Genomic DNA, 22,789 nt, shown 5'->3' with positions numbered 1-22,789 from the left:
GCCGCCTGAAACTGAAACTGAACTCAGACAAGACGGAAGTCCTCATCCTAGGCTCCTCGCCCTCCGCCCTGGGCACTGCACCCAAACCGACAGACCACGCACGCAACCTGGACTCCTCCCTCTCCATGACCAGACAAGTCAACGCCGTCTCCGCGTCCTGTTTCAACATCCTGCGCATGCTACGGAAGATCTTCCGGTGGATCCCCATCGAGACCAGGAAGACGGTCACCCAGGCCCTCGTCACCAGCCGACTGGACTACGGCAACGCCCTCTACGCCGGAACCACCGCCAAGCTCCAGAAGAGACTCCAGCGGATCCAGAACGCCTCAGCCAGACTCATCCTCGACATCCCCCGACGCAGCCACATCTCCGGACATCTGAGAGACCTGCACTGGCTCCCCGTCAACAAGAGAATCACCTTCCGTCTCCTCACCCACGCACACAAAGCCCTACACGACCATGGCCCGAGCTACCTCAACAACCGCCTCAACTTCTACGCTCCCAAACGCCACCTCCGATCGACCAACCATGCCCTCGCCGCCGTCCCCCGCATCCGAAGAGCGACAACAGGAGGAAGGTCCTTCTCCTACCTGGCAGCCAAGACCTGGAACACCCTCCCGACGACCTTCGCCTGACCCAAGACCACCTCTCCTTCAGGAAGAAGCTCAAGACCTGGCTGTTCGAGCAGTAGCGGCACCCCCCCCCCCCAAGCACCTTGAGACCCTCCGGGTGAGTAGTGCGCTCTATAAATACCTTGATTGATTGATTGATTGATTTACATGATGATGATGTTTCCTTTTCTGACCTTATTGATTAGGATTGCGAAGATTGCCTTGTGGCAGGAGTGGACATTCCGGAACTAAAGGTCTGTTCTGACGAAGAATGGAGGGTAGCTTTTGATAATGATTGTATTCTCCAGGAGGTTTATAATTTCATTAGAAGTGGGTGCCCTAGAGAAAAGGTCTTATCTCCCTCACTTCAACCATTTTGGAAAATTGAAAATTAATTTTCCTTGGAGGAGGGTATTTTTCTGCATAATGACAAATTATTTCCTCCACATTCGTTTTGGAAAGAGATTTGTATTAGAGCTCATGAAGGACATTTGGGATCTTCTTTTACTAAGCAGCGCATTCGCGACATATTTTGGTGGCCAGGAATGGACTCAGAAATTGACTAATTTGTAATAGATTGTTGTATATGTAAGTCATCTGATAAGTCCCATAAAACTTCTGTTCCTCCCCTTATTCCTGTTGAGTGTCCTGACCGGCCCTGGGCCAAACTTGGGGTAGATGTCATGGGACCCTATATGACTCTCAGTGGTAACTCTAGGTTTGTTTTGGTTTTGATAGACTATGCATCAAAATGGCCTGAGTACAAGTTAGTTAGGGAAGCGGATACCAAAACTATCATTGACTTTTTAAGCGAGGTCTGGTCTAGAGAAGGTTTTCCTGAGACTCTTGTTTCAGACAATGGGAAACAGTTCATCAGTAAGGAATTTTAATCTTTTTTGTCCATCTCTGGTGTAAAACACATCAAAAGTTCTCTTTATAACCATCAAGGAAGTGGACTTGTTGAGAGGATGAATCGGACCGTGTGAAGTGGGCTAAAACCAGCAATCAAGATGTTATCAAATCACTTAACAGCATGATATGGTTTTATAGAACCACCCCACATTCATCCACCAAAGTGCCTCCTCTCAAATTAATGAGGGGAAGAAAGCCTAATACTTCTTTTCGTCCAGGGTGGATGTCCAAGTGGATTAATGCTGAGTCAGATGTACGCAAATTGATGTATTTTGTAAAAGGTAATGTTTCTCTTACCCAAGCTAAGCAGAAAGTTAGTTTTGATACTAGGAAAGGGTAAAAAATGTCTATCCTAAAGGTTGGCGACACTGCTGAGATCAAAAAGTCAATTCATGTTAACAAAGGTGAGAGTAAATTTGGTCCACCTGTTAAGGTTGTCAAAATTGTTGGCAATGCTATTCAAATTGAAAGTGAATGTTGGTGGAACTTGAGCAAGGTAGCTAAAGTTCAATGTTCTACCCAGCAGCTGTCCTCCAAGTCTGATGGTAAGGTTTCTCTGAGCACGGAATCTGTCCCTGGTAATGCCAGGAGAAGTTCCTGGAATATCGTTAAACCTGCAAGGTTCAGGGAATTACATTTTGGGTGTGTATTTTTTTTTAAAGTTTTTTTGCTGTTAGAAGAAGGGAAGGTAAATGTAGTAATCTGTTTTAGCCTACTCTGTTTATTTTCCCATCTTTGTTTAGCTATAAGTGTAGTGTTTCTTTAAGGACATTCTACTGCTGCTTAGATACATTAGAATGTGTATTATGTATTCTTGAGTTGGTGTCTGTTGGGGCTGGCTGCCTTGGAGCTGGCTCCTCATCCATGTAACCTACAATAAATCTACTCAAGACAACTGATGTATCCTGGCTCATTACTACACACTTGTAATAAGAAAATACGTCATGTTTGTGCTGGAGTACCCATCTGCCAAACTTTAAATCAGGCTCTCAATTACATGTAGTGAGAGGGTCAGAATGATGTCCCACCCTTGATTCCTTAAGGTGTTCACTTCCTTGGTAAAGAATAATCAATTCTTCTCCTCGAGCCCAGTCTTGTATTCATCCTTGGTCCCATTTGGTTCCCCTTCCTAAGAGTGGTTGGCTGCAAAACAATCCCACAGTATCCGGTCCTACAGTCCCACCTCTCTATCCCAACTCTTCTCAAAGGCAGCCCAATCTGGCCTATGGAAGAAGAACAAACACCGCCCATTCAGGACAATTTTTCTCCCATCCTCTGTGGTGAAAAACTCCTTCAGGTCTACTGTGACCCTGTCCTGTGATGGTGACATTGTCATAAAATACTTTGATAGGCATTCTATGGCACTTTCACCTTCACATTCCAGGAAAGCTATATTTTTACAAAAGGCTTTGGTGGATGTCAGTCACTCACATCTCTCTAAGGGTTAATGAAGAGTGAAAACACAAGTTACCTCAGAGCTGTAGGAGGTTCAACTTGAGGGACAGGCCTCAAGCTGACAAGCTCTGAATGGTTAACTTTCAAGAAGACAATATGATTATTTATAGAAAAGTCACATTAGCAATAGACCTTAAGAAAATGCAATGTTTTAATAGATTGTATTCAACTCGATTACATATATTATGTAGCAATGACCTTCATAGGTCGCTAACAGATGTTAGTGAAACTACGCACTGAGCCAAAGAAGACTTCTTTTAAAACTGCTAGTTGCACAAGCATTGCTTTTGAGCCTGTGTTTTAGGTTGAAGCTAGGCATTGTACTTTGCATTTGTACACACTAGGCAGGGGAGCATAAGCTTTTAGAACACATCTACATCTTGTGACGTTACAGCCTACTTACTAAAAGGTCTTTTTAGTTTTATCAAAGAGCACATGTATTCAGGAGCTGTTTATCAGGTACAAAAACCCCGTAGTCACAATTAAAGGTGTGCGAAACTGCCCCCATTTTTTGGGGAAAATACACATACAAATTCTATAATTATATGTTATTACATGCATTCCACAAAATGTACTTGTCTGATATGTTGCATGGAAACGGAACGTGAAAGCATACTATATATACAGAAGTCACAAAGTATACCAACAACAAACTGATTCAAAGAAACGTTTGTTGTTCAAGCAAAACATTTTCTTCCCAAACCATTTGCAAAATTGGTCTAACAGGAAATGTGTGAGTTTCACAAACTCTCCACTACGTAATATAAATAAACTAGATTCATGGAAATCACTGTGAAAAAGTGATATTCTACAACTGTGAAATAAGTAAATAAATAATTGAATACTGTTCATCAGCATCCTTACCGTGGTGCCACTTGGCAGATGATTCTGGTGAGTTTTTAGCTGTTGAGAGAGAGCTTTCCTCAAAGTTTTTTCTTTCACATTTTGCAGAAGGGATGTTGGTAAAAAAGGTTCCAAACCCCATTCCTTCCTAAAACAAGAAAATAAGTGAGTCAAGTAAAACATTAAATGAAGTAATGGGGGAAAGGGTAGAGGAAAAGAGAGACATGAAACCTCTATAATCACAGAAAAATAATAACCAACAATATGGACATCAATCACCTTGTCTTTCTCTCTCTCTGTCGGTGTAAATCTGTTGGCCAATTTTGAAAAATTTGCATTACCATAATGTGTTAGTGGGCTTGAACGGGTTATAAATTGCAGATATCTGGGGCACTTCTTTCCACTATAAGTATCCACACCAAATCTGCGTATTTTTCCCAACATCTTTAGGAATCTAAAAGCATCCACTGTTTGAGGATTCACCAGGAGTGCACCAACAAAATTGCCAAATTATGGGGTTATTTTCTGGGAGCAATGGGAAATAAATACTGTGCAATAATCTGGGTGTTATTTTTTTCTAAAAATGGCATCAAAGAGGGGTTTTGATGTGTCAAGAACACCATTTTCACAACTTTCAGGAACAATCAGAGTTGCCTCAAACAATCTTTTTGCCAATTTTTGCATTTTTCTAAGAGGTAGTGAATTTGTCCTAATTTCTGTGCTTTTAACCAACTTGCATTTTGTAGTGGAAACAGGTATAAAACCTATGTATGATCCTAGAAGGCTAAATATTTCAGGAAAAGTAGAAGACATTGTGAATTCACCAAGGACTCATTTATGTAAATCGGGTTTCTTATAGACACTAATCATTGAAATTAAAAAAATGAAAATAAGTAAAACACAATAGCAAGACTTTAAACAACAAGCTGTTAGACAAACTGAGGGCATGTGACTACCCTGAGAAAATCATTTAGAAAACATGTGAGAAACTGGAATCAAGGCTCACTACTAGAAACACCACCAAAGGAAAAATCAGAAACCCTTCTGGTATTTGTAAGCACATACACCATCGCCTGAGACTGTGTCAAAAAGACCATTACACTCAATTGATGCATTCTAAACACAGGACCCAGACAGTGGCACTATCCCCTCTTTTCTAACAAAAGAGCAAAAAACTTGCGGGATACACTTGTCCACACCAGACCCAGAGCCAAATTTAATCAGAGAATATGATTCACAGTACACTGGGTCTTCCAAGGGGTAACAGGCCAATACCTGTGTGGTCAATGCAGCTTCTGCCATCAGACCTGACCACACCAATGAAAGAAATTGACCGAGGCTTACACACCCCTTGGCAATTACAAAGACCTACAAACCGCAATACTAAACAGCTCATATACCTGATAATCTGTCCATACGAACTCAGATATGTAGGCAGGACTACTCAAAAAATAAGCACAAGAATCTGCAAACTTAGGAGTAACATCAGTTGTAGACACATTACCACCAAAATGACGGAACATTACATCACCGCTAGACACTCCATAAAAGATCGTAAGTGGGTCATTCTGGAACATGTCATAGCAGAGACAAGGAATCTGGAAAGAAATGAATTTCGGAGGAACAGCGCTGGATTTATATATCATCCAGACATAAAAATGGACTGAATGATGATATCTACTGGTGGAATGTAGCTTACATTAATAAGTATGGACTGCTGTCTGACACTGGGTGTGTCTATAGGTGTATGTTTTCACCATATTATTTACATGACTGCATCGGAAAACATTTGAGGTCGATAAAATAAGTACCATTGAGTTGGGTATTTCAGCGCCAAGATGCCCCGTTGCTGGGGTGAATGTGCGCTTTACAAATACACCTGTTATGTTATGAATCTGGAGGCACTTCCAACAGGATGAAACATATCAACCTTACTGAGCGATAGATGTTAGTTGTCATTACACTCTTAGAACATTAAACAGTGTTTATCCTCGCTAAAGGACCTTATTAATAAACAAGAATTAGGATCCTGAAGGCTTTTTTAACTTACACCTAACTTACACTTAGGTTTACAATCTCATTGAGCCCACTCACTCACACTAGGTGCAGTGGCCGACGCGTTTTGTCCCAAAGGGGACTTCTTCAGGGCTATAAAAAAACATATATACAAACATTTAAAACAAATTCACATATATACATAGACACACTGAAGCATTTTAAATTGTAATCTGTATTGAATTGAACCATACTTTCTATTTGAAATGGTGCCAACCTTATTTAATCAAATGGAATGAGTGACATCCACTTTTAACATGGCGCCTGTTTCACCTAACTTTGACACGCTCGACAAGAGGTTTGTCGATGTCTACAGTCTCAGGTGCTTAACATCTTTGAATCGCAATATAAAAAGCCCCCCAAAAGTTGTTTGAGGTCCAAACCTTGAAACTGACGCACGTATATGCTGCTGGTTATCGAGTCGTGCAAATGGTAAGTAGAAATGTACGATCTGCTAAAAACATAGCACTTAATGTTTTATGTCCCTTGCACTAAGGTTTGCTGGTTAGATTTTTAAATAGTGTAGAAGCAAGTCCTTTCTGTAGTCCTAAAAACGGCTTATTAATTTATGGGAGAAAAACATAACTGTGTGGCTTCTCTTCGTTCTCTGGTTAAAACGCGGACATTCCACGCCCTAAGATGGTGCTCGATTATACTTATTCCATCTTGAATCTTACAACCTATGGAACTTGGAGATATGCGAGAATTTGCATACCTCCTTCTCTCGTTGCAATGGGGACAATGCACGCACTAAGATGGTGCTCGATTATATCTATTCTATCACAAGCCTCATATTATGGACCTTGCTGACATGCAAGAATTTAAATACCTCCCTTCCATCTAAAAAACATTGTACTATAGTCAATTAGTCACGTATAGTATGTCGGAGAACAGCTTAAATGAATTTTGAAATGGCATTTTGAAGCATGAAGCTATGTCAGTGAACAGGATTTTATGACAACATTTTTCACAGTATTTCTTGTTGAGCAATTCAAAACGCATGCATATGTGACGAGGTGTGCACAATAAATAGAATGTTGAAATATTTTACCGATCACAGCATATTGCACGTACTAAATGGGTAATGGTTACATATGAAATATGCGTTCGAATTTACATAAATTGTATTTTGGGTGACAGGCACCATTAAAAACAAGGAGCAAAGATAACTTTTTAAACAGCATATGTCACTCTTCCTTGGAGCAGGAATTGTTGTAACCACTATGGCACTGTTCGTAAAGTGATGCTTCTATGATAAGAAAATTGGTTTAACAAAACCTTTAAGAGATAAAAAAGTTACAACGCATCAAGCCAGTGTGAACCACTGATTAGCAGTTTTTATAAAGTAACGTTTTTGACAAATCCCTGGTCACTCTGGTAATGCACACTAATGCACAAGTTACTACTGTAAGAGACATTAGTTAGTATTAGATTCCTTACCTTAGAATATCCCCAGGCATCAGACTGGATCCGGAAACGTTTGCGTAGCCTTGCGCGTCGGTAGGCGTCGTCTGCGGCTCCGCGTCCGTCGTCGGCGTCGTGGGCGCCGTGATGACGTCGTCGGAGTACTTAGATGCCGCCTCCGCGTGCTGACGTCAGTTCTTAGACACAGCTTTTCCGTGCCAGAAACGCAGAGCCGTGTTAAAAACCAACACTGGTGCCATTGAAACTAGGGCCCTGAAAGGGGGTAACCCTAACCCTAGATATCGGTTCGCAAAACGGGGAGGATGGTGGGTCGGTAAGGAATCTAATACTAACTAATGTCTCTTACAGATATATCGTTACACAAGTAGTAACTTGTGCATCTGAAAGAGACACGTTAGTATTAGATTCCTTACCTTAGAATAGATACCCCAGCAATACCAACCCGGGTGCTGGGTCTGCGAACCAATAATCACACCAGAAAGTCCTGGAGGACAGAACGGCCAAAGAAGCCATCCCTCCGGACTTGGCTGTCCAGGCAGTTGTGTCTTGCAAACGTGTGCAGTGATGCCCACGTTGCCGCCTGACAGATGTCCTGTAAGGGCACCCCCCAGCTCAGGGCAGTTGTAGTCGCCGTGGCTCGGGTGGAATGAGCCCGTAATCCAACAGGGGGCTCCTTTCTAGCCAAGGAGTAGCATGCCTGGATACACAAGATGATCCACCGGGAGATGGTCCTCTTGTGCACCACTTTCCCCTTCTTAGCGCCCACGTAACCAACAAAGAGTTGGTCATCCACCCGGAACTGGCGTGTGTGATCCAAGTAAAATGAGAGCGCACGTTTTGGGTCAAGACGGTGGAGCCGCTCTTCCTCTTTAGAGGGATGCGGTGGCGGGAAGAAGGTTGGCAAGGTGATAGACTGCCCGATGTGGAAGGCCGTGAAAACCTTGGGCAGGAAAGATGGCTTAGTACGCAACACCACTTTGTCCGGATGGACAGAAAGGAAAGGTGGAGTACAAGAAAGGGCCTGGAGCTCACTCACTCTCCTGGCAGAGGTGATGGCAACCAGGAAAGCAGTCTTCAGAGTTAGAAGGCGGAGAGGACAGTTGTGAAGTGGCTCAAGTCCCACTGAGGCATCACAAACGAAACAGGAGGAAACGTGTGTGTGTGATGCCTTTAAGAAATCTATTTACAATAGGGGACTTGAACAAAGAAGGTTGATCAGGCAGCCTCAGAAAAGCTGAAAGGGCAGAAAGGTAGCCCTTGATAGTGCCCAGAGCAGAGCCCTGCTGGGAAAGAGAAAGAAGGAAGAGAAGAACCTCAGAGAGAGGGGCAGCAAGAGGATCCACAGCCTTTGCTGTGCACCATGCCACAAATCTGTTCCACCTGCAGGCATATACCGACTTTGTGGAGGGACACCTGGCTGCCAGAATGACGTTACAGACTTCAGGAGGCAAGCCAAATGGCCTCAACTGTCCCCGCTCAATCTCCAAGCATGGAGGTGGACAGTGGACAGGTTCGGGTGGAGGACCGTCCCCTGTTGCTGCGACAGAAGGTCCTCCTGAAGAGGCAGACGAACCGGGGGATCGACTGACATACTGAGTAGCTCTGGATACCAGTACCTTCATGCCCAGTCCGGAGCCACAAGGATGACTTGGGCCCGGTCGCGCTTGATCTTCTTCAGCACTCTGGGCAGAAGTGGTATAGGCGGAAAGGCGTACAACAGACCGCAACTCCACACGTGACGAAAAGCGTCGCCGAGCGAGTGCCGCCTTGGAAATTCCAATGCGCAGAACTGATGACATTGCGCGTTCTCTTCGGTGGCGAATAGATCTAACCAAGGCTCTCCCCATCGCTGAAAGAGGCCTTGCGCCACGTCCGAGTTCAGACACCATTCGTGATCCATCATGCACCGACGGCTGAGCTCGTCCGCCCTTGCGTTCAGAGAACCTGCAGATGTTGAGCCACCAGGGTCACGCCCTGGCGTTCCAGCCATTGCCAGAGGTGCAGAGCCTCCTGGCAAAGGGTCCACGACCCCACCCCGCCCTGTTTGTTGCAGTACCACATGGCGGTGGTGTTGTCCGTGAACACCTGCACTACACTCCCCCGGACAGAGGGGAGAAATGCCTTCAGTGCTAGACGAATCGCCCGTAACTCCAACAGGTTGATGTGGAGCCGGGCCTCCGCCGAGAACCAGAGGCCTCTGATCTCCGCCTCTCCCATGTGGCCACCCCAGCCTTGGAGGGACGCGTCCGTCACAACTACGTGCTCCGGTTCGGGAAGGGAGAGGGATCTGCCGCTGACCCAATCGCGGTCCGTGAGCCACCACTGCAGCTGTCTCGCAGTACCCTCCGAGATCAGGACGTGGTCGGACAGGTTGCCCTGATGCTGGGCCCACTGAAACTTTAGGTCCCACTGCAGAGCCCGCATCCGCCACCTGGCGTGATGCACCAGTAGGATGCAGGAGGCCATCAGCCCCAGAAGCCGCAGAGTCAACCTGACCGAGACCCGGGATAACGGCTGAAAGATGGGAATCAGAGCCTGAATATCCCGGACCCGCTGTTCGGGTGGATAAACCCGAAACAGCGCCGAGTCGAGAACCGCTCCGATGAAAAGGAGCTTCTGAGAGGGGCACAGGTGTGACTTCGGCACTTTGATGGAGAACCCCAGCCGGTGCAGGAGATCTGCCGTAGTCTGGAGGTGGCTGACGACTGTCTGGGGCGAGCCCGCCTTCAACAACCAGTCGTCGAGGTAGGGGAAGACTGAAACCCCTAACCTGCGCAGATGAGCTGCGACCACCACCATCACCTTTGTGAACACCCGTGGGGCGCTGGTAAGGCCGAAGGGAAGCACGGTAAACTGAAAGTGCTCGTGGCCAACCTTGAACCGCAGGTAGCACCGGTGGGCCGGCAGGACGGGGATGTGGAAATAAGCATCCTGCAAGTCCAACGCTACCATCCAGTCTCCTGGGTCCAGGGCAGCTAGGACCTGAGCCAGTGTCAGCATTTTGAACTTCTCCTTCCGGAGGAAGCCGTTGGCGTTCCTTAGGTCCAAGATAGGGCGTAGGCCCCCTTTGCCCTTCTTGGGTACCAGAAAGTAGTGGGAGTAGCAACCACACCCTACTTCTGGCCCAGGAACATGCTCGATGGCCCCCTTGGCCAAGAGGGCCGTAACTTCCTCCTTCAGAAGTCGCAAATGATCCCCCAATACAGGGTGGTTCTGCGGTGGCATGGCTGGAGGAGTCGCCTTGAAGGGGAGGTAGTAGCCCCTTCGGACGATTTGCAGCACCCACCTGTCCGAAGTGACAGTGCGCCAGTGGAGGTGGTGATGGCGAACCCTGCCCCCCACTGGCGTCACATGGGCCTGAAAGCACGGACTAGGAGGATTTAGAGGCAGATGCTGCGGAGGAAGGTGTGGACTGACCTCGCCGTTGTCCCCGACCACCGGGCCGGCGGTTCCCACGGCCGCTACCGCGTTGGGTATTACCCTGCGAAGCGTGGCTGGCAGCACGTGTGGGTACACCCCTTCCGTGGCCACGAAAGGAGTGAAAGGCAGCCGATTGCTGGCGCGGGCCGAGAGGCCCAAGGACTTGGCCGTAGCCCTGGAGTCCTTAAAGCGCTCAAGCGCATGGTCTGCCTTGTCGCCAAAGAGGCGACGGCCATCAAACGGCATGTCCTACAGTGTGTTTTGGACATCGGCCGAAAAGTTGGCGGACCTCAACTAGGCGTGGCGTCTGACCGCCACCGTCGTTGCAATCGCTCTACCTAGTGAGTCGGTGGTATCCAGCCCACACCGGATAGAATATCTGGCTGCATCCCGGCCCTCCACAAGGGCTTGGCCGAGTTTGGCCCGTACCTCCAACGGACACTCTGGCAGCACATCCGCAACCCTATCCCACAGAGAGTGGGTGTAGCGGCCCAAGAGGCATGCGGTATTGGAAGACCGCAGTCCCAGACTAAGGGACGAGAAGATCTTTTTTCGTACTGCTCGTACCTCTTGGATTCCCTGTCCGGCGGCGCCAACGGGAATGCGGTCTGGGAATTGGAGGCCTGGATTACCAGGCTCTCGGGGGTGGGATGGGTGGACAGGAAACATGGGTCGCACGGGGCTGGGCAGTGGCGTCTGGCCACGTTCCTATATACGGGCGAACCCGTAGCGGGCTTGGACCAGGTGCCCAGAAGAACGTCGGTCAAGGCCTCATTAAAGGGCAGCAGAGGCTCGGCCGAGCTTGACTGCGGTTTAAGAACCTCAGTGAGGAGATTAGTCCTCACGGCTGCGACGGGGAGCTCAAGGCCCAAGGCCTTGGCAGCCCTCATCAACACCACACTGTAGGTTGCCCCCTCCTCCGAAGCCACGGTAGGAGGGGAGACAAAACCGGTGTCTGGAGAGGTGTCCAGGCCACTGGCCTCCCCAAGGTCTCCTGCCCAGTCCTCATGAGACTGACACTCTCGGGTCAGAGGGTCTTCAGACCCCTCCCAATCCCCTTCATCACCCATCTCCTGATACTCAGGGTTCTCAATCAATGGGGCCTGTTCATAGAAGTGAAACTCCCCAAACGACGTCTGGAGCGGCGCCCACCGGGGCCATCCCGACGTCGGAACAGGAACGAAGGGGGCATCGGGGACGGCGCCACCCGAGGACGGCGCCGGAGGCGACACCTGATGGTCCGATGCCGGGGAGGTCGTAAGGTCCACCGGCGACGACCCAGGTCCCGAAGAAGGTCTAGCGGGGTCCCGTGGCGCCGGGCCCGAAGGCGCCGGCGGGACCGCTGGACCCTGCGGCGCCGGGCCCAAAGGCATCGGCGGCGGCGGGATTGTGGAGCCCTGCGGCGCCGGGCCCGAAGGCGTCGGCGGCGTCGAAGCACCCGACGGTGTCGGGGCCGAAGCCCCCGACCCACTAGAGGCCCCAGACGGGTCCGCTGGGCCCGAAGGCGCCGCGGAGCCCGTCGGAGGAGAGAGTTTCCTCATGGCCATGAGGAAGCGCTCGATCTCCTCCGGCGTCGCGTCTTGCCCAGGGACCGGAGGGTGTGGAGCTGGACGCGGCGTCCGCGACTCCGACGGAGCCGCGTGGGTGGTGTCACCCGAACCCCGGCCGCATCGCGCGAGCGTCGGGTGAGTCCGAAGAGCGATGACGCCTCTTGGACTTCTTGTGCTTCTTACCTGACGACGACTGTGGTGGCTCCGAGCCCGCGACCTGTCCCTCGACCTCCTGTGGGACCGAGACCTCTCGCGGCGCGGGACCGACTGCCGGGGTTCGAAGAGAGAGCCTGGCAGTCGGAGCAGGCCTTGTCGTCGTGGTCGATGCCTAGACAAGTTGGACACAGGTGGTGAGGGTCCGTGACCGACATCGTGCGGTCGCAATCCTCGCAGTGCTTAAAGCCAGGCATCCCTACGGCACCGATCGGAGTCGTAGACTTCGAGAAATGATCAAAATGATCCAAAAAGTTAGTCAAAAATCGACTACGGGTTACTGCTTTTTCCAGATCTGCACTTGCTGGCGCGGAAAAAAGAAGAACTGACGTCAGCACGCGGAGGCGGCGTCTAAGTACTCCGACGATGTCATCACGGTGCCCACGAGGCCGACGACGGACGCAGAGCCGCAGACGACGCCTACCGACGCGCAAGGGTACTGCTACGCAAAAGTTTCCGGATCCAGTCTGACGCCTGGGGATATTCTAAGGTAAGGAATCTAATACTAACGTGTCTCTTTCAGATATATGCACATTTGGTAATTTTGTCTATGACAAATTGCATAAAGAAGACAAATATAAGTGGAGACTTAACATCTTGAAATGTATATAAGCTTTGTTGATTCAAAGTATTAGGCATGAAATAATTTTAAGTGTACGTGACAGTTAAATTGTGTGTTTTTTCTTGATATTAAGAACAAATATGTATAAATAGGGCTTATGTTGGATCGGTAAATGATGCACACTCTGTTATAGGCAATACACACTATATAAAATGTTTAAACAAAGGACGAATATATTTGGATATTCGACATCTTGAAATGTATATAAGCCTTGTTGATTTAAAGTATCAGGCATAAAATAATCTTTTAAGTGTACTTGACAGTGAAATTGGGAGTTTTTTAACAAATAACAAGAGCAATTATGTGTAAATAGCGCTTATGTTAGATCAATAAATGATGCACACTCTGTTGTCATAGGAAATAGAAACCATATGGAATGTTTGAACAAAAGACCTAAGCCAGACTACAAAACAAATGTTACTAGTGGAAGCTACTTATTACATTGTGGAGGTATGTGATTACAGCAACATATGATAGTGCACTATGTATCTCTGTTAAGAAATGTTCTGCATTGCCCTTATTGTTAAAACATATGACTGTGAAATATATAAAGTTATTAATAAATATTCCCCATCGTCTCGGTCCAATCATGTCAATTGAGAATTTCACTTAAATGATTGGACAGGTGTGGCTGACTCTGTTATGATCCAAGTGTGTACCATTGTAAGATATAGGTTGTATCAGTGCGTCTATGTATATATGTGAATTTGTTTTCAAATGTTTGTATATATGTTTTTTTATAGCCCTGAAGAAGTCCGCTTTGGGACTAAACGCGTCAGCTACGGCTATTGAATTTTAACCAAAAGTTTAATAAAGAACATTTTGGAACAAAAAGAAACAACTGTTAACTGGGAGTTTTTCAATGTGCACAAGAAGACTGCTTTGACTATTATGTGGCTTCTCTTCGTTCTCTGGTTAAAACGCGGACATTCCACGCCCTAAGATGGTGCTCGATTATACTTATTCCATCTTGAATCTTACAACCTATGGAACTTGGAGATATGCGAGAATTTGCATACCTCCTTCTCTCGTTGCAATGGGGACAATGCACGCACTAAGATGGTGCTCGATTATATCTATTCTATCACAAGCCTCATATTATGGACCTTGCTGACATGCAAGAATTTAAATACCTCCCTTCCATCTAAAAAACATTGTACTATAGTCAATTAGTCACGTATAGTATGTCGGAGAACAGCTTAAATGAATTTTGAAATGGCATTTTGAAGCATGAAGCTATGTCAGTGAACAGGATTTTATGACAACATTTTTCACAGTATTTCTTGTTGAGCAATTCAAAACGCATGCATATGTGACGAGGTGTGCACAATAAATAGAATGTTGAAATATTTTACCGATCACAGCATATTGCACGTACTAAATGGGTAATGGTTACATATGAAATATGCGTTCGAATTTACATAAATTGTATTTTGGGTGACAGGCACCATTAAAAACAAGGAGCAAAGATAACTTTTTAAACAGCATATGTCACTCTTCCTTGGAGCAGGAATTGTTGTAACCACTATGGCACTGTTCGTAAAGTGATGCTTCTATGATAAGAAAATTGGTTTAACAAAACCTTTAAGAGATAAAAAAGTTACAACGCATCAAGCCAGTGTGAACCACTGATTAGCAGTTTTTATAAAGTAACGTTTTTGACAAATCCCTGGTCACTCTGGTAATGCACACTAATGCACAAGTTACTACTGTAAGAGACATTAGTTAGTATTAGATTCCTTACCTTAGAATATCCCCAGGCATCAGACTGGATCCGGAAACGTTTGCGTAGCCTTGCGCGTCGGTAGGCGTCGTCTGCGGCTCCGCGTCCGTCGTCGGCGTCGTGGGCGCCGTGATGACGTCGTCGGAGTACTTAGATGCCGCCTCCGCGTGCTGACGTCAGTTCTTAGACACAGCTTTTCCGTGCCAGAAACGCAGAGCCGTGTTAAAAACCAACACTGGTGCCATTGAAACTAGGGCCCTGAAAGGGGGTAACCCTAACCCTAGATATCGGTTCGCAAAACGGGGAGGATGGTGGGTCGGTAAGGAATCTAATACTAACTAATGTCTCTTACAGATATATCGTTACACAAGTAGTAACTTGTGCATCTGAAAGAGACACGTTAGTATTAGATTCCTTACCTTAGAATAGATACCCCAGCAATACCAACCCGGGTGCTGGGTCTGCGAACCAATAATCACACCAGAAAGTCCTGGAGGACAGAACGGCCAAAGAAGCCATCCCTCCGGACTTGGCTGTCCAGGCAGTTGTGTCTTGCAAACGTGTGCAGTGATGCCCACGTTGCCGCCTGACAGATGTCCTGTAAGGGCACCCCCCAGCTCAGGGCAGTTGTAGTCGCCGTGGCTCGGGTGGAATGAGCCCGTAATCCAACAGGGGGCTCCTTTCTAGCCAAGGAGTAGCATGCCTGGATACACAAGATGATCCACCGGGAGATGGTCCTCTTGTGCACCACTTTCCCCTTCTTAGCGCCCACGTAACCAACAAAGAGTTGGTCATCCACCCGGAACTGGCGTGTGTGATCCAAGTAAAATGAGAGCGCACGTTTTGGGTCAAGACGGTGGAGCCGCTCTTCCTCTTTAGAGGGATGCGGTGGCGGGAAGAAGGTTGGCAAGGTGATAGACTGCCCGATGTGGAAGGCCGTGAAAACCTTGGGCAGGAAAGATGGCTTAGTACGCAACACCACTTTGTCCGGATGGACAGAAAGGAAAGGTGGAGTACAAGAAAGGGCCTGGAGCTCACTCACTCTCCTGGCAGAGGTGATGGCAACCAGGAAAGCAGTCTTCAGAGTTAGAAGGCGGAGAGGACAGTTGTGAAGTGGCTCAAGTCCCACTGAGGCATCACAAACGAAACAGGAGGAAACGTGTGTGTGTGATGCCTTTAAGAAATCTATTTACAATAGGGGACTTGAACAAAGAAGGTTGATCAGGCAGCCTCAGAAAAGCTGAAAGGGCAGAAAGGTAGCCCTTGATAGTGCCCAGAGCAGAGCCCTGCTGGGAAAGAGAAAGAAGGAAGAGAAGAACCTCAGAGAGAGGGGCAGCAAGAGGATCCACAGCCTTTGCTGTGCACCATGCCACAAATCTGTTCCACCTGCAGGCATATACCGACTTTGTGGAGGGACACCTGGCTGCCAGAATGACATTACAGACTTCAGGAGGCAAGCCAAATGGCCTCAACTGTCCCCGCTCAATCTCCAAGCATGGAGGTGGACAGTGGACAGGTTCGGGTGGAGGACCGTCCCCTGTTGCTGCGACAGAAGGTCCTCCTGAAGAGGCAGACGAACCGGGGGATCGACTGACATACTGAGTAGCTCTGGATACCAGTACCTTCATGCCCAGTCCGGAGCCACAAGGATGACTTGGGCCCGGTCGCGCTTGATCTTCTTCAGCACTCTGGGCAGAAGTGGTATAGGCGGAAAGGCTTACAACAGACCGCAACTCCACACGTGACGAAAAGCGTCGCCGAGCGAGTGCCGCCTTGGAAATTCCAATGCGCAGAACTGATGACATTGCGCGTTCTCTTCGGTGGCGAATAGATCCAACCAAGGCTCTCCCCATCGCTGAAAGAGGCCTTGCGCCACGTCCGAGTTCAGACACCATTCGTGATCCATCATGCACCGACGGCTGAGCTCGTCCGCCCTTGCGTTCAGAGAACCTGCAGATGTTGAGCCACCAGGGTCACGCCCTGGCGTTCCAGCCATTGCCAGAGGTGCAGAGCCTCCTGGCAAAGGGTCCACGACCCCACCCCGCCCTGTTTGTTGCAGTACCACATGGCGGTGGTGTTGTCCGTGAACACCTGCACTACACTCCCCCGGACAGAGGGGAGAAATGCCTTCAGTGCTAGACGAATCGCCCGTAACTCCAACAGGTTGATGTGGAGCCGGGCCTCCGCCGAGAACCAGAGGCCTCTGATCTCCGCCTCTCCCATGTGGCCACCCCAGCCTTGGAGGGACGCGTCCGTCACAACTACGTGCTCCGGTTCGGGAAGGGAGAGGGATCTGCCGCTGACCCAATCGCGGTCCGTGAGCCACCACTGCAGCTGTCTCGCAGTGCCCTCCGAGATCAGGACGTGGTCGGACAGGTTGCACTGATGCTGGGCCCACTGAAACTTTAGGTCCCACTGCAGAGCCCGCATCCGCCACCTGGCGTGATGCACCAGTAGGATGCAGGAGGCCATCAGCCCCAGAAGCCGCAGAGTCAACCTGACTGAGACCCGGGATAACGGCTGAAAGATGGGAATCAGAGCCTGAATATCCCGGACCCGCTGTTCGGGTGGATAAACCCGAAACAGCGCCGAGTCGAGAACCGCTCCGATGAAAAGGAGCTTCTGAGAGGGGCACAGGTGTGACTTCGGCACTTTGATGGAGAACCCCAGCCGGTGCAGGAGATCTGCCGTAGTCTGGAGGTGGCTGACGACTGTCTGGGGCGAGCCCGCCTTCAACAACCAGTCGTCGAGGTAGGGGAAGACTGAAACCCCTAACCTGCGCAGATGAGCTGCGACCACCACCATCACCTTTGTGAACACCCGTGGGGCGCTGGTAAGGCCGAAGGGAAGCACGGTAAACTGAAAGTGCTCGTGGCCAACCTTGAACCGCAGGTAGCACCGGTGGGCCGGCAGGACGGGGATGTGGAAATAAGCATCCTGCAAGTCCAACGCTACCATCCAGTCTCCTGGGTCCAGGGCAGCTAGGACCTGAGCCAGTGTCAGCATTTTGAACTTCTCCTTCCGGAGGAAGCCGTTGGCGTTCCTTAGGTCCAAGATAGGGCGTAGGCCCCCTTTGCCCTTCTTGGGTACCAGAAAGTAGTGGGAGTAGCAACCACACCCTACTTCTGGCCCAGGAACATGCTCGATGGCCCCCTTGGCCAAGAGGGCCGTAACTTCCCTCCTTCAGAAGTCGCAAATGATCCCCCAATACAGGGTGGTTCTGCGGTGGCATGGCTGGAGGAGTCGCCTTGAAGGGGAGGTAGTAGCCCCTTCGGACGATTTGCAGCACCCACCTGTCCGAAGTGACAGTGCGCCAGTGGAGGTGGTGATGGCGAACCCTGCCCCCCACTGGCGTCACATGGGCCTGAAAGCACGGACTAGGAGGATTTAGAGGCAGATGCTGCGGAGGAAGGTGTGGACTGACCTCGCCGTTGTCCCCGACCACCGGGCCGGCGGTTCCCACGGCCGCTACCGCGTTGGGTATTACCCTGCGAAGCGTGGCTGGCAGCACGTGTGGGTACACCCCTTCCGTGGCCACGAAAGGAGTGAAAGGCAGCCGATTGCTGGCGCGGGCCGAGAGGCCCAAGGACTTGGCCGTAGCCCTGGAGTCCTTAAAGCGCTCAAGCGCATGGTCTGCCTTGTCGCCAAAGAGGCGACGGCCATCAAACGGCATGTCCTACAGTGTGTTTTGGACATCGGCCGAAAAGTTGGCGGACCTCAACTAGGCGTGGCGTCTGACCGCCACCGTCGTTGCAATCGCTCTACCTAGTGAGTCGGTGGTATCCAGCCCACACCGGATAGAATATCTGGCTGCATCCCGGCCCTCCACAAGGGCTTGGCCGAGTTTGGCCCGTACCTCCAACGGACACTCTGGCAGCACATCCGCAACCCTATCCCACAGAGAGTGGGTGTAGCGGCCCAAGAGGCATGCGGTATTGGAAGACCGCAGTCCCAGACTAAGGGACGAGAAGATCTTTTTTCCGTACTGCTCGTACCTCTTGGATTCCCTGTCCGGCGGCGCCAACGGGAATGCGGTCTGGGAATTGGAGGCCTGGATTACCAGGCTCTCGGGGGTGGGATGGGTGGACAGGAAACATGGGTCGCACGGGGCTGGGCAGTGGCGTCTGGCCACGTTCCTATATACGGGCGAACCCGTAGAGGGCTTGGACCAGGTGCCCAGAAGAACGTCGGTCAAGGCCTCATTAAAGGGCAGCAGAGGCTCGGCCGAGCTTGACTGCGGTTTAAGAACCTCAGTGAGGAGATTAGTCCTCACGGCTGCGACGGGGAGCTCAAGGCCCAAGGCCTTGGCAGCCCTCATCAACACCACACTGTAGGTTGCCCCCTCCTCCGAAGCCACGGTAGGAGGGGAGACAAAACCGGTGTCTGGAGAGGTGTCCAGGCCACTGGCCTCCCCAAGGTCTCCTGCCCAGTCCTCATGAGACTGACACTCTCGGGTCAGAGGGTCTTCAGACCCCTCCCAATCCCCTTCATCACCCATCTCCTGATACTCAGGGTTCTCAATCAATGGGGCCTGTTCATAGAAGTGAAACTCCCCAAACGACGTCTGGAGCGGCGCCCACCGGGGCCATCCCGACGTCGGAACAGGAACGAAGGGGGCATCGGGGACGGCGCCACCCGAGGACGGCGCCGGAGGCGACACCTGATGGTCCGATGCCGGGGAGGTCGTAAGGTCCACCGGCGACGACCCAGGTCCCGAAGAAGGTCTAGCGGGGTCCCGTGGCGCCGGGCCGGAAGGCGCCGGCGGGACCGCTGGACCCTGCGGCGCCGGGCCCAAAGGCATCGGCGGCGGCGGGATTGTGGAGCCCTGCGGCGCCGGGCCCGAAGGCGTCGGCGGCGTCGAAGCACCCGACGGTGTCGGGGCCGAAGCCCCCGACCCACTAGAGGCCCCAGACGGGTCCGCTGGGCCCGAAGGCGCCGCGGAGCCCGTCGGAGGAGAGAGTTTCCTCATGGCCATGAGGAAGCGCTCGATCTCCTCCGGCGTCGCGTCTTGCCCAGGGACCGGAGGGTGTGGAGCTGGACGCGGCGTCCGCGACTCCGACGGAGCCGCGTGGGTGGTGTCACCCGAACCCCGGCCGCATCGCGCGAGCGTCGGGTGAGTCCGAAGAGCGATGACGCCTCTTGGACTTCTTGTGCTTCTTACCTGACGACGACTGTGGTGGCTCCGAGCCCGCGACCTGTCCCTCGACCTCCTGTGGGACCGAGACCTCTCGCGGCGCGGGACCGACTGCCGGGGTTCGAAGAGAGAGCCTGGCAGTCGGAGCAGGCCTTGTCGTCGTGGTCGATGCCTAGACAAGTTGGACACAGGTGGTGAGGGTCCGTGACAGACATCGTGCGGTCGCAATCCTCGCAGTGCTTAAAGCCAGGCATCCCTACGGCACCGATCGGAGTCGTAGACTTCGAGAAATGATCAAAATGATCCAAAAAGTTAGTCAAAAATCGACTACGGGTTACTGCTTTTTCCAGATCTGCACTTGCTGGCGCGGAAAAAAGAAGAACTGACGTCAGCACGCGGAGGCGGCGTCTAAGTACTCCGACGATGTCATCACGGTGCCCACGAGGCCGACGACGGACGCAGAGCCGCAGACGACGCCTACCGACGCGCAAGGGTACTGCTACGCAAAAGTTTCCGGATCCAGTCTGACGCCTGGGGATATTCTAAGGTAAGGAATCTAATACTAACGTGTCTCTTTCAGATATATGCACATTTGGTAATTTTGTCTATGACAAATTGCATAAAGAAGACAAATATAAGTGGAGACTTAACATCTTGAAATGTATATAAGCTTTGTTGATTCAAAGTATTAGGCATGAAATAATTTTAAGTGTACGTGACAGTTAAATTGTGTGTTTTTTCTTGATATTAAGAACAAATATGTATAAATAGGGCTTATGTTGGATCGGTAAATGATGCACACTCTGTTATAGGCAATACACACTATATAAAATGTTTAAACAAAGGACGAATATATTTGGATATTCGACATCTTGAAATGTATATAAGCCTTGTTGATTTAAAGTATCAGGCATAAAATAATCTTTTAAGTGTACTTGACAGTGAAATTGGGAGTTTTTTAACAAATAACAAGAGCAATTATGTGTAAATAGCGCTTATGTTAGATCAATAAATGATGCACACTCTGTTGTCATAGGAAATAGAAACCATATGGAATGTTTGAACAAAAGACCTAAGCCAGACTACAAAACAAATGTTACTAGTGGAAGCTACTTATTACATTGTGGAGGTATGTGATTACAGCAACATATGATAGTGCACTATGTATCTCTGTTAAGAAATGTTCTGCATTGCCCTTATTGTTAAAACATATGACTGTGAAATATATAAAGTTATTAATAAATATTCCCCATCGTCTCGGTCCAATCATGTCAATTGAGAATTTCACTTAAATGATTGGACAGGTGTGGCTGACTCTGTTATGATCCAAGTGTGTACCATTGTAAGATATAGGTTGTATCAGTGCGTCTATGTATATATGTGAATTTGTTTTCAAATGTTTGTATATATGTTTTTTTATAGCCCTGAAGAAGTCCGCTTTGGGACTAAACGCGTCAGCTACGGCTATTGAATTTTAACCAAAAGTTTAATAAAGAACATTTTGGAACAAAAAGAAACAACTGTTAACTGGGAGTTTTTCAATGTGCACAAGAAGACTGCTTTGACTATTATGTTACATTGCTAAGTGCTGAACCTTATTGTGTTAATATATTGACACCAGTTAATTTGACCTTTTAAAATGTTAGAAGGACATAAATTGTAAGGGTTTCTCTCTTTTGTGTACTGAACAAAATAGCAATCAATGACAATGTTGTCATCTGAAATTTTTGTCATGATGGCAGATTTACAATGGTAATATACTGTTAGGTCTGTGAGACCCATCGGGCTTAAAAGACATGTAGGGCTTGTAGGTTTTCCAAAAACATGTGATACCAAGAGCAAACAACTGGGCTGCCGCTTATAAGGCGTTTTTAGCGTTTATCAACCAAACAGAAATTGGTATGTAACATCTAGTGATAAACAAGCATTGGCATATCCAATAGGTCTCGTCTTTGGGACCTTATAAGTGTTTAGCCAGGCATCACATTATCACCCATCAGGCAGATTTCTGTAATGGAATTAGTACTTATGTAATGTGCTTTGATACCTTCATTCGCGCTACATAATGCAAAAAACAAAGAATGAAAGGTGAAGTGCTTGCAGATTTCTGAGGTGGGGGAGTGAAAAGATGCACTCAGTGTAGAGTTTTGCTGTGCCTACCTGCTGTAGATGTTTGTTTTTTCTCCACAACAGTTAGGGTAAAATGCTGATTGCTAACGTTCTTCTGTTTTGTTTACCCAGAAGCATGATCAACCGGTCAACAAATGGTTAAGCATCAGAATGTAGCTATTTACAGAAACCCCACGAGGATTGTTCCCTTCCTCCCCAAGACATGAGTGGTCTTTAAGGAGCTTTAACTACTGGAGCAGCTGCTTGTTGCCTTCCAGGGTAGGCTTGTTGGCCCAAGGCCCACTCATTAGACGGCGCTGACGATTCCGCTGAAAAGTGAAATGTCACCGTAATTGATTTCGTTTCTGTTCCTTTGTGTTTTAGAGAAAATGAAAGCGCACTCTTGTGGAGGTGGGGTGGAGGGGATGTGCCGTCTAATGAAAGCAGCAAGGTCTTGGAATGATACCTGACCCAAAACAGATGGCGGCCTGTGTGTCGCCGCAGCTGGCTCCTATTATATAATGCCAGTACCAAATCAGAAAGCGAGCACAGTATAGAGAATCAGGAGCCGAATTGAAAGGAGGCGAAAGTGAGTTATCCCAGTGTGCTGGGAAGCTAACAATAAAGTACCCATGCTATGCACTGCCTATTATATTGCATAGTACATCACTGATGACATATTAAATGACATAATTGATGACACTGCTGATGATATTT

General features: G+C 49.0%; 1 protein-coding gene across 1 annotated transcript in view; it reads right to left on the bottom strand.

Annotated features, from left to right (window-relative positions):
• The window catches only part of FRMPD3 (FERM and PDZ domain containing 3), an 869,033-nt gene that overhangs the window by 330,948 nt on the left and 515,296 nt on the right, over window positions 1–22,789 (bottom strand). The window contains exon 9 of the mRNA XM_078686306.1: window positions 3,843–3,969. Coding sequence (XP_078542432.1) covers window positions 3,843–3,969 — 127 coding nt within the window. The remainder of the gene's footprint in view (window positions 1–3,842; window positions 3,970–22,789) is intronic.

Source organism: Lissotriton helveticus, chromosome 4_1 (genome assembly GCF_964261635.1).
Source record: "Lissotriton helveticus chromosome 4_1, aLisHel1.1, whole genome shotgun sequence".
In the NCBI taxonomy this organism is placed as follows: Eukaryota; Metazoa; Chordata; class Amphibia; order Caudata; family Salamandridae; genus Lissotriton; species Lissotriton helveticus.
Note: the sequence above shows the minus strand (reverse complement) of the source record. Positions and strands in the feature narration are given on the sequence as shown.